Source organism: Lissotriton helveticus, chromosome 1_1, assembly GCF_964261635.1.
Source record: "Lissotriton helveticus chromosome 1_1, aLisHel1.1, whole genome shotgun sequence".
In the NCBI taxonomy this organism is placed as follows: domain Eukaryota; kingdom Metazoa; phylum Chordata; class Amphibia; order Caudata; family Salamandridae; genus Lissotriton; species Lissotriton helveticus.
The window spans coordinates 1998071736-1998084670 of NC_136057.1; the positions used below are offsets into that span (position 1 = coordinate 1998071736).

General features: G+C 46.3%; 1 protein-coding gene across 1 annotated transcript in view; it reads left to right on the forward strand.

The window, feature by feature from the left end:
- SLC71A1 (solute carrier family 71 member 1) overlaps window positions 1–12935 on the forward strand; it is a 294743-nt gene that overhangs the window by 214415 nt on the left and 67393 nt on the right. The window contains exon 8 of the mRNA XM_078644426.1: window positions 4526–4597. Within this exon, the coding sequence (XP_078500552.1) occupies window positions 4526–4597 (72 nt within the window). The remainder of the gene's footprint in view (window positions 1–4525; window positions 4598–12935) is intronic.

Genomic DNA, 12935 nt, shown 5'->3' on the forward strand with positions numbered 1-12935 from the left:
TTTTGTGGAGCTAAGGCTCTGTCTGACTTTAACCGGGGTTACAGGTTACATACATGTCGTGTCCCTCTAGAAGGGTGGAATGCTAACCCCGTCGCCAGAATTGGCGAGGGGTTAGTATTCCAATTCGTATGACACCTTACTCGACATGTTTTGATAAAGCGATACCAGAGTTGGCATATAACCGCGAGGATTATAATGCACTTAAGAGTATATGGTATGCGATATCATGGAAACGGCTAAGGGATGGATCCCGAAAGCCGCAGACAGGCTCAGCTCATGCCAGAGCACTATCTCACACGATTCCAAGCACTCTGCCTTCAGGATTGTTAAGTCCTGCCATAGGAGTGACTGATAGGAGATCTGTGTGCCCATTTAGGTTTAGATATAGGAATACTATATCTAAAGCAAAGGGTGATTACACCACTTTGCCCCAGCTGTCAAGCAGCCAGTTGTGTCTGATTTAGTTAGTCAGCCCAGGGGTGGCATAATACATGCTGCAGCCCCTGGGAGACTTCTGGGTGCACCTCAGCCCTGGGTACAGGGACTTGAGAGGGCCCAGTGCCAATTCAGTACCTGGGTACAATTTGGAGTAGAGAGAACAGCTAGGCTGTGGGTCTGATTAGCAGGCCCACAGCCAGGGAAAGTCGTAAACCAGTGAAGCAAAAAGCAAAAATCTGGGTGATCATAGGATTGCAGACCCAACTCTCCTACAGTGCTCCGCAGAGAATCTCCTCAAAGGGGGGTTCCATTCCACAAGGACATTCCCAGTCAGGCTATCATCACGGATGCTTCTCTCCACGGCTGGGGAGCGCATTCAGATTATCTACTGATCCAGGGAACGTGGTCCCCGGCGGATTCCACGTATCACGTCAATTTCTTGAACCTCAGAGCTGTCCACTTGGCACTGAAGGCCTTTCATCCGTCCTTCCAGACCAACCCCGTGCTTGTACAGACGGACAATACGACCGCAATGTATAACCTCAACAAGCAGCGGGGCTTGAGATCGCGCACACAGTTACAAGAAGTGCAGGCGATCTGGCACTGGCTGCTAGCCAGAGGACTGTCGCTAACGGCTACCCCTCTGACAGGTGTGCGGAATGCTCGGACGGACGCAGTCAGCAGGCTGGTGCAAGAAAACCACGAGTGGGTCCTACATGACGAGGTGCTAGGACACATCTTTGACAGGTGGGGCACTCCAGACGTAGATCTGTTCGCCACCGCCGTAAACAGAAAATGCAGAGTTTTCGCCTCCTGGTATTAACAGGGGACTCTGGGGAACGTGCTATGGATCAGCTGGTCGAACAGCCTTTTGTACGCTTTTCCACCCCTTCCCCTGATTCCGGCAGTACTCATTAAGCTGTCTCAGTCCATAGATCAGAGGATCCTCATTGCTCTGGAATGGCCCCGACAGTGGTGGTTCAAGGACCTGCTTCCCAGGTCTCCCCTGCGACTGCCGGGTCGGCCGGTCCTTCTCACGAAGTTCGGGGGCAGATGGTGCACCCCAACCTCTCATCGTTTGGTTTGGCGGCATGGCTTCTGAGATAGTGCAATATGTACGCCTGTATCTGCCTGATGATTGCATGGATACTCAAGGAGGCTAAGCGACCTTCCACTAGGACTTCCTATGCCTTCACGTGGAAGAGGTTCTGCATCTGGTCTACGTCTAAAAACTATGTTCCGAGGACCTACAAGGAGGATGTCATACTTCCATACCTGTTGCATTTGGGCTCAATCTGGCCTTAATTTTCATTCTATTAAGGTTCACCTTGCAGCATTAACTGTGTATAGGAGAGGCCCTTCAGAGTCATCCTTCTGCAAGATTCCTTTGATTAAAGAATTTTTGGAAGGATTGAAGAAAGTGTTTCCTCCTGTTAGGTGTCCTTCGCCTTTGGGGGAGCTGAATATGGTGCTGTCCAGGTTGATGAAGGATCCCTTTGAACCTATTCATAAGGCTTCATTACAGCACTTATCATGGAAGGCGGCTTTCCTCGTGGCCATTACATTGGCCCGCAGGGTGGCTGAAATTCAGGCATTGTGTTGCCAAGAACCTTATACGCTATTTCATACTGCTAAGGTTGTGATGTGTACTCACCCTAAGTTCCTTCCTAAGATGATTTCTGATATCCATGTCTATCAGACTATAACTTTACCTACGTTTTTCAAAAGATCCTTCCACTCCAGCGGAAAGGTCTCTTCGTTCCCTGGATGTCAGAAGGGTGTTGAAATTCTACTTGGATAAGACCAAGGACATTCGTAGGTCAGACCAATTGTTTGTCAATTATGGGTCGGTCAGGACTGGTCATGCCACCTCAAAACAGTCCGTCTCGAGGTGGATTGTGTCCTGTATCCAGTTATGTTACCAAAAGGGTAACAAAACCTTAGGGGGTAAGCCTAAGGCTTATTCCACCAGGGGCAAAGCAGCTACAACAGCTTTGCTTCGTAAGGTTCCCATTGCAGATATCTGTAGGGCTGCCACGTGGAGGTCGGCCCATACCTTTGCTAAACAGTACTGTCTGGACTCTGAGGCCAGAGCAGATGCTCAGGTGGTGCAGGCTTCGTTGAGAAGTCTGTTTGCACAGTAGTGATGTTGTCTTTTTCCTCCCCCGTCGGATTGGTTTGTTGGGATGGGCTTGCCATTCTATTCACTAGATTATGACTATGCACAGAGATCCCCTACTACAGAAGGAGTTGTTTCTTACCTGTAACTCCAGTTCTGTAGTAGGGTTATCTCTGTTATAGTCATAAGCGCCCTGCCCTCCTCCCCAGTGGAGAAAAGGATGGATTATGGAATGCTACAGGTCTAGCTTTATACACTTCCAAAAAACTGAAAGTGGAGGGATTTGCTGTGCATTCTGGGATACCAAGAGAGTTCTGGAAAGTTTCCTTAAAGGCACGGTATCCCTTTTCCAGACACATAATGGCAGCCTATGGGGCTTGTCTGTCCTACCCTTCCTCTCTATCATTTCAAAGGATTTGTGTGAAGGGGAGTTTCTCTCTGTGTGAAACTTGCAAAATGTATAACATTTGATTTTATTTGGCTATCCTTTTCACTTCATGATGAAGTGCTGGCCAATGTAGCCTTGTTGTTTAGGCTGCATTATTTGTCTTGATTTTCTCTTAAGTGTCTATGCAGGACTACAGAAGAAGACAACTTAAGAGACTATTTTTGATTGCTCCGGGGTCCCCGCACATGGGCGGGACTATTCACTAGATTATGACTATAATAGAGATACCCCTACTACAGAACTGGAGTTACAGGTAAGAAACCACTCCTTCTCAGCCTATGTGATTTTGCGTTTGACTCCTCAACCCGTGTTTTCTGTTGGACCACTCATATGGACACAGAGTATTTTTAGTTGTATGAGTTTTTCCTAATCTCTGGCACTTATCCTATATTGGACACCTCTGTGTAATAAATTTGATTAATGGTTTAATGCCGCTATTACCTATGGAAGAACAGAGTAAAAATATGTGTGGCTGTTAAACTGGCAAACATATAGAGGAGCTGGTGTTACAAATCAGCAAAATGCTATTACCAAATTTGTAGCTAAGAAGCTATCTTGTGCTGGTTAATTATTAGATTCCCATGTGATCTAACCATTTGCCTTTACACTTCATGCAATCAAGAGATGTAGTTTTGAACAGTGTTTTAATTACCTAGTTATCAGAAGGCCAAGCATTCTACAAAGGTGCTGATTTGAGCGGTGCTTCCCAAGCAATTCCAAAGTAAATATTATTAGTTTTTAAAACAGTAAATATCTGCTGCCAGCTGGCTTGTCACCTTTAACTTTAAATCCTACTACATACAAGGTCTCTTAATCTCTCCTTTTTCTCCACTTATACTTCTGTTTTTCAGCATTTCTGATCACTCCTGTTACTTTTTCACCAATTCTCCCATGCTCACTCTCCTCTTTTGCACTCATTCTATTTCTTTTCCATCTCTTATCCTCCTTTACTTCTTTCTTCTTCTACTTCTTTTCTCCTCTGTCTCCTCCTCCCACTCTCTCCTCTGTCTCTTCCTCTTGGTTCCTCTTCACCTTGGTCCCTCCTCTTCTGTCTTTCTTTCCCTCATTCTAAGTTTCTCTCTCTTTTTCCATTGCATCTCTCTCCTCTCTCTGTGACTCCCTCCTCTGTGTATTACTTCAGAACGAAAGCAGAATTAGTGGTTTTCAGTAGATGTAACAATAATTTATCATAAACCTATCTGTATGGTCTAGGTTTGACTTGTGTTGCATGCAGCCACCAGTCTTTTCCCTTCTCTGTGATTTTCAATCCATCTGTGTTAGAAAGAACTACATGTAGTAGACAGGCAAAAGCTTCTCACAACCATCTATCCACACATCTGTGTTGCATGTTTTCCTATAATCTGACCTGCAGACTTGAGGACGAGGTTTGCATGTGTATGTATATTGTGTGTGTGTGTGATCTTTTCAGCATTTCTGAATCATTGTGTCTCTGTTTATAGGACTGTAACAATGTTGAAATAGTATTTTTCCAACATAATGTGCTTTGTTTCTTCTTTTAGATTATGGGCTTTTCACCTGAAAGCGTTGCAGCATTTATAGCAGTTCTGGGGATTCTGTCAATTATTGCACAGGTATGTAAATGTAACTAGATGCAGTCCAAAACCCAAGGTCTAAACAGGGTGTTTCTTCCTCTTATTCTTAAACTTAGCATTTAATGTTATCTTGGGACAAGAAAAAATATACTTTGTAATTGTAAAATATAGCACTGTATTGTTAAATTACTTGCCATTATCTTATTTAGAAATCTGCTCCATTACCCAATTTAACTTGCACTGGATTTGTAGTGTCTGGCCTTCCTTTCTCTTTACTTTTTTCGTGCAACATAAAGACTATATTACTGTACTGCTAAAAGAAAAATTGAAACTCCACTGTAGTTGTTGTTCAACCGATTCCATTCCCAGGATCTGCACTTGCCTCATTCCTTAGTTAAGCACTATAGAAAAACACATTTTTACCACTGAATATTTTGATTTGATGAACCTTCATAGCAGATGTTTGCAACCTTTAAACAGTTAGAGGCTGTTAAACGGTATCTTATTGCATGTACCTTTCCCTACATGTTGTAGCAATTTTATTTGAATTAACGTGTGACATTTATGTTAGTCGAATTTGATCTATTTTCATCTTCAGTACTAATTTTGCCATTATACAGGTCAGCTGTAATTGTATCTTGTAACAACCTTGCCCAGCTTCATAGCTACTTGTCTTTTTGGTTTAAACTGAAAATACCAGATTATTACCTACTAAAGTAGACATGGCATTTTCAGTTTAACCTGTAACCCTCCTTATTCTCTCTAAGCATCTGACCAATCCAAGTTGGCCCTTCCATCTGCTAACTGTGACGAGGGCTGCTGTTAGCAGTGTCATGGGGCTGGCTGCTCTCGGCCATGACCGTTTTATTCATGACATCATCAGATTAGCATTTAAAGGTACTCCCCCTTGCTTCTTTTTGTCAGGGGAGGGATATGAACCCAGAGCAGGGAGGAGTAGCTGCTGAAGGGAGCAGTCGGTGAGTATTTTCCTGACTCCGTATCAGACAGCATACAGATCAATGCAGCAATGGGCCCACACTGCAAGAACCTCAAGCTAAGCCACCTCCTTGTCTCCTGCAATCTGAACCCATACCCTACCCTTGCCACACCAGGTGATTTTCAGCCTCACAGGAAACTGTTTTCCTCCACAGCGAAGCACATTGCAGGTGATCAGCCACATCACTAATCTTCAAACCAGCGCTCAAGTTACTGGCCTTGGTGGAGGTAGAAGTTATTTACCTTCGAATACACTCTTTCTAGTAAAGACTCTATCTAGCCGCAGATTCCTCACCTTTTGAATATTTCCTAGGTGTCAGACTGGATCCGAAAACTTTTCAGCTGTACCTTTGTGTGCCCATAGGTGGCACAGTGCGACTTCGCACTGATGCCATTCATCCATGGAAATTTGATGCATAGCCTATATTGCGGCCAATCCCACATGCTGTCATCAGTTGCTTTCGAGGAAATTGGTGTGACAAATGAGCAGGTTCCTAGACATGGGATCTTACTAATGGATAGAGTTCAGCCACAGAATGGGGAGGGTTGGTGAGGGATCTGTGACTGGATAGTCTCTACCATAAAGAGCTTTACGAATAGTAAGCAACGCGTTCTTCTGAGACTTCTAGCCACAGATTCCTCACTTTTAAATAGGTACCAAAGCAGTACCGATTTGGATGTGGGTCTGTGACTGGACTCCAGCCAGACAGTCTTGAAGGACAGACCACTCCGAGGAACCCCACAAGAACTGATTGTCCACCTGATGTTCTTTGGTACGATGTATGTAAAAGCTCAGTGCTCTCTTGGGGTCCAAGCTATGGAACATAGAATGTCGGCAGGGTGGTGTTCTGACTGACGTGGAACAGCGTCACAACTTTAGGCCAGAAAAATGCTTGCAGCTGTAATAGCAGCTTGCCTGGGAAAAAGGCCACACCGATGTAATGGTGACGAGGAACACTGTCTTGAGGGTGAGACGCCACAAGGAGCAGCTGTGAAGCGGCTTGAATGGATTACACATGAGAAATGTAATGAGCAAGTTAAGGTCCCACTGTGGCATCACAGAGGGAGGAAACAAATGTAACCCTTTTCAAAAATATAAAACAACTGGAGGCTTAAACAATGAAGGCTGATCTGGGAACCGCAAAAAAGCTGAAATAGCTACAAGGTACCCCTTAACTGTGCCCAGAGCAAAGCCTTGCCAGATAAAATGTCAGATAACTTCACCTGGAGGGGGTATATCTGCCAAGTACTGCACCAAGCCATACATTTGTCCCAATGACAGGCGTATACAGATTTTTTTAGTGCCTGTCTGCAATCAGGGGTTGATAAGGCGCAGCTACTCAACGTTAGGGTCTCTCAAGACGCTGGGGGGGGAGGGGAGTAGGCGGCTCTGAGGGCTGGGGTCAACCAAAGAGGTCATGAGGTCCTTCCTGAACTGGAGCAGTGTGGGGAGTTGCTGGGGGTTGAGGGGTAGAGGTCGTTCCAGGCTTTGGCTGTGAGGTAGCAGAAGGGCTTTGCAAAGATGACATTATCAACTCTGAAAGATATTCTTGAGGGCAGGAGTGACATTGGCGGAAAGGCTTACAAGAGTCCAGGGTCCAGTTGAGGTGGAACGCATCTCAAAGCGAGATTCTCCTTGGACACTCCAGCCCACAGAAGTGCTGACATTGTTCATCGGTGGTGGCGATGAGGTTGAGCCAAGGTTCTCTCCATTTGCAAAAGATTTCTCACTTCGCCTCCGTAGTTAATTGCCACTCAACAGCTGAGCTTGTCGGTCCTGACATTCAAAGAGCCTGACAAGTGGTTAAGTACCAGGAAAATTCCTAGGAGTTCCATGGCTCCACCCCACCTTGCTTCTTGCAGTAGAACTTGGTGGTGTTGTCTGTGAGCTCCTGGACTAGCATCCCTTTGTTGGAGGAAGGAAGGGTTTCATTGCAGAGTGGATGGCCATCTGCTCCAGAAGGTTGAGATGGAGGTGGAACTCCGCTGGACATCCGAGGCCTCGGTTCTTCACCTCTCCCGGATGGCTAGCCTACAACTCAGAAGCGTGCATCAATCACCACTGTCAGCTCTGGGTGAGGAAGGGAGTGGGGTCTGCCTATGGACTAGTTGTGGTCTAGTAGCCACCACTGCAATTCTTTTGCTGTCTCCTTCGAAATCTGAATATGTTTTGGAAAGTTCTTTTGATGTTGGGCCCACTGAGACTTCAGATCCCACTGCAAAGCCCATATGTGCCCCCTGGCGTGCTCGACCAGCAGGATGCAGGAGGCCATCAGTGAGGTCGACCTCTGAGTCAACCTTACTGAAATTCAGGACCGAGGTGGAAAGATCACGATCATGGCTTAAATGTCCTGGACTCCCTTCCCTGGGGAAAAGGCCTGATATTGAACCATGTCAGAATGGCTCAGATGAAGGGGAGCATCTGAGAAGGAGTTGGATGTGACTTTTTGCTTGTTGATAGTGAACTCAAAGATGACTGGAGGTTCACCATAGTCTAGAGGTGGTTGAGGACTTCCTGAGTTGAGCCTGCATTCATCAGTCAGTTGTGGAGGTAGGTTAGCAATCCTGTCCTCCAAGTGAACTGCTACCATTCAATTCCAACAAAGGGTAACTGTTCCGAGTGTGGGCGCAATAGTCATCCACATCAAAGAAAAAGAGAAAAGAAGTGGGAACAAGAGAAACCTAGGTCTAAACCCCATAGACTAGAGGCGAGCGCAAGTCTGGTATCTTGATGCCTTCCCACATCCCGAGTGATGTCATGCTTCATCATGCACTTCCTGCTGAAAATTGGAAAGATGGTCCTCCGTCTGCTATTGAGTGAACGATGGAAGGTAAGAACGTCGAGAGAATGAATGCTATCCTCCCCTAAATCCACAATACTGTACTTCAAAAATGGTTAGTTCTCTTTAGATGTAAAATAAGACACTTTGAGTTCAATGTACCTTTGGATGCATAACGCTATACAACGAAAGTGTTGCAGGGAAGGTGATGCGTTGGTTCCTTACACGCAAGAACGTTGATGCGTCGGGTCCCTACTGCTGCGTAGGGGATGCGTGTGTTCTTCTCCGCGTGGGGAGATGATGCATCGGTTTCCTACAGCACTTCTGTGGCGATGCGACCAGCAGCGCCCTGATGCGATGAAGATCTGGTACAATGAAACAAAATGGCATCGTCTTCTTGGTGCAACAACAATGCGTGCACGCCCGACGGCCGTGCAGCGACTCAACAATTCTTCTTAGCCGCGACAGGCCCTGCGGCACGCTTCTCCGGTGATGCGATTGCATCTGCTGCAACGCGACACTCTGCTCCGGTGATGCGAGGCACTTCGGGTGATGTGATGGCAGCAGCGGCGGCACGCTTCTTCATCTTGAGTCGCGCTCCCAGCGACACGCAGTCTCTCAGAAGGCTCAGCTCAACAGCAGGCGCTTCAATTCCCAACATGGGAAGGCAGGGGAGCTGGTTGGTGAAGTCTGTTGTCCCCGAGACTTCGGCAGAAGGCAAGCTCTATCGCAAGCCCTTGGAGATCCTTTACAAGTTGATTTGAAAGTAGCACAAAGTCCTTTCTCCTTTCTTTGGCAGCCAGGCAACCACTGCAGGCCAATCCCCCAAACAGCACTCAGCTTACGGATAGTCTCCTCCTCTGTTTCTCTGGTTCCTCTCCTCAGCAAAGGTTCTTCTTGTTTCCCAAAAGTGATCCAAAGTTTTGGGGTCTGGGTCCCAATATTTATACTAGCACATCCTTTGTCCTCTAAAGGCAGAGGTTCCTGTACCCAGTCCAAACCAGTTCTGGTCAGTCCTGGAGCACTCTGTTTACATGACTCCTTCTTTCCTTTCACAGTGCAGGGCAGGGACATCAGATGCACCACAGGAGGTGGAGCCAGCATTGTGGAAGGCAGGCACAGCCCTCTTCAGGTTCCAGGTGCAACTCCTCCCACCCATCTAGATGCAGATAACTCTATTCAGCCCTGTGCTGACTCACCCGGTCTCCTGGAATCCTCCAGCCCCTGTCACTCAAACTCCAGACAAGGAATGCACAACCTAGCAGAGGCAGGCTTAGATAGTTAGGCAAGAAAATACCCACTTTCTAAAAGTGGTATTTTCAAACACAGAATGTTAAAACCAACTTCACTAAAAGATATATTTTATCAGTCTGAGTTCAGGCATACTAAACTCAAATTTCTACCTGGTTCCCTGAGTCAGGTAGGATTATAAGGTGTCAAACTGCCCATTCTGGCCTATGCGGAACAGGTAGCCTTGCAATAGTGAAAAACGAAAATGGCTGTAGTTCATTATTAGGACATGCCACACACATCAGGGCATGTTTTACCTTTTACCTACAATTCACCCTGACCTTGGGCCAACCATAGGTGTTACTAATATGCAGAAAAGTAAAGGTTTAGGGACTGGCAAGTGGATGCACTTGCCTAGTCAACATGGCAGTACCAGACAGCACACAGGCTCTGCAATCGCAGACCTGAGACACACTTTACAGGCTGCTTCTGTGGGTGGCACAACCAGTGCTGCAAGCCCACCACCAGCATTTGGTTTACAAGCCCTTGGAACACTCAGTGCACTGTACTAGGGTCTGACAAGTAAACCAAACCAGCCAATCATGGGGTCACTAATCCATACATCAATTTACCATAGGGAGCACTTGCACTGTGGCACTGAATAGCAGTGGCACAGTGCCCAAAGCATCTACAACCAGCAAAAACCCATGAGGCAACAGCAAAAAATGGAAGGGAGGCCCACGCCAACAGTGCCAGGTATAACAGTTTGTCATTGTGAAATTCGATCAAGTGGAGGTATTTCATCAAGTGTAGGAAGCATGGCCTCATGGTGGTGGAGCGCAGCCTTAGTCGTGGTCGGACAGGTGCTGACTCTGCATCAGAAAGGACAATTGAAGCCTCATCTTCCTCATGAGGAAGGAGTTAAAATACAGCCTTCCACAAGACCAGTGAGATATTGTTACACAAAGCTTGCCATCATCACCTATGACTTAGGCAACTACTTCTGATCCCATACCTCCCATTTCCTGGGCAAGGGCATCTAGATGTCAGTTGCATAAGTCAAATAAAACCAGCACTCTCTTTCAGGACTATCTCCTTGTGTTCCTCGACATTCATGCAGCAATTGAAAGGATCAGCTATCAAGACTTCCTGAAAAGCTTCCCATCACAAAATGGCTTTGATAAGCTATTGCTGCAGTGCTTCACTTCCCACATGACCAACAGTTGGTGGTACCTGAAGATCAGAACATACATATTCCCATCTTGTCTCTGGGCATCTTTATCTTGTACATCACCTTTCAGGAGTACTTCTGTCTTGCAAGAAATTAATGATCCATCAGTACGTATGCTTGAAAAGGTAGTGATTGAGACCACTTGAACCCTGGTTATCTAAAGACCAGAGCTACTAAACGCCATGCCAGCTTAGGCAAGGTCAAGTGGAAGAGTAACTCATGGCAACAAACTTTGACTGATTTGCACCGTAACTATCAAACAGTAACACATTTCTCAGGTCTTGCCCTTTGCTTTTAAAAACATGTCACTACGAAAGCTCTGAGACCTTATCTAAAACTTTTCATTCTGCATAAACACACAGGGACCTTTCCTAATTTCAGATTTTTCAATCAGCCATTTCGCCACTGTTTATTGCTCTTGTTCGAAATGGACAGAGGACACATCGTCCATGGTGGTGTCCGAACAGCCACCAGGCATCCCTGACCTAGTAGTTATGATCAAGATCTCTGATGGTTAATACGACACACACATTAATGATCGCACCAGATTTGAAAAAGAAATACATGAAGGATAATAGCAGTAGACCAGCTTTGCACACACGTTCTGGGACTCCATCAACTCCACTTCTGTCACCCAACATTTTCCTGATTTGCTGTGGTTCCAGAGATATGTTTTTTTTTCTATTATTCTAATCCTGTTGGCTGGCAGCTTGATATAAGCCAGACATGTATATTCTCTCATTCTGTTGCCTTTTACATGATCTGTGGTTCTTGTTCATCAATAGCAGTGGCTCAGCTTCGACCGCGGTGATCCTTAACTTGTCCAGGGTGGAAACATGATCCCAAAAGCTTTGCATGTTGATCTCTACTACAGAAACCCAGATATTCTGAAAATGCTACATGTTGTGATAAAATAGTCAAACTGGAAACTTTAAAGGCTGTCCCCAGACTTGAAAGAGGACCACTGGCTGAAGTGGGTCAACTAATGTCCAAAGTAGGAAGAGTTTGGGGAAAAAAGAAATAAAAATACATGTTCAAGGCGTGTGCTGTAGATACACATGCTTTATATACTTCTGCCATCTAGTGTTGGGTCCAATTGTTTGCAAGTTGTTTTTCTTCGAAGAAGTCTTTCCTAGCCTCGAGGTAAGGTGACTTCTCCTTTCATTGATAGTGCGCATGGTCATCAACTCAATTGTTTGATTGTTTTTTACGCCATCGGGTTCGGATGTGTATTGCTGCGCTCTGGTTCAAAACTGTTTTTCGGGTACCCTTCGACGTGCACTCCTCTCTACCCTTGACTGTATTGTTTCTGTATGAGTTTCCCCCTTCTCCGCGTATCGTTTCGTCATCCAAATCGACTTTCAATCGGAAAACTTCGTGAACGGGCTTTGAAGCCTAACCGCGCCCAGTAGCTCTCCGTCAATGGATTGGACTCCGTTTAAATTCTGTCCTCAGTGTCACGCAAAGTGTCTGATCACTGACTCGCACAAGGTGTGCAGCTTGTGCTTGTCTCTGGAGCACAAGGAAGAAGACTGCGACACTTGCAGATTGTTCTGAACGAAAAAGACTATTCGTGACCGTCGGGCACACTTCGAGAGATGCAGCGTAAAAGCATCGAAGACACGCCGGATATGTTCGGTCAAGATTCAGGCCAAGAAGACATCGAGTCAGTAGCGGCAGAGGAGGAGGAAGCCTATCTCCGAAAAAGACTCAGACTCGTAGCTCGAGATAGACCCGGACGCCAAAGAACTGCCGCAGGGACAAGGTGACTTGCGTACCAAAGACCCCTTGCCCCCACAAACTCTGAAAAAATACAAGGCTTCGGCACCACCTCAGCCTCCTTGCCAGGGTCAGCACCGAGATGACATTTCCGACACCCGACCTCCAGGCCCAGCAACGAAACTACCAGTCAAGCCTTCCGGCTCGGAACTGAGTGGACAAAAGTCCTCCTCGGAGCCGAAAGCCTCTGGTTCCAAGCACAAATCCGGCTTGGAGCCGAAATCCTCCACACCGAAAGCTAAGCAGCCTTCAGAGCCCAAATTTTCAACGCCAAACGGTCAGCCTCCGTCTGCACCGAAGACTTCGGTGCCGTAACACAAAGCGGCCTCTTTGGATCCGAAATTGGACACTATTCCATTAC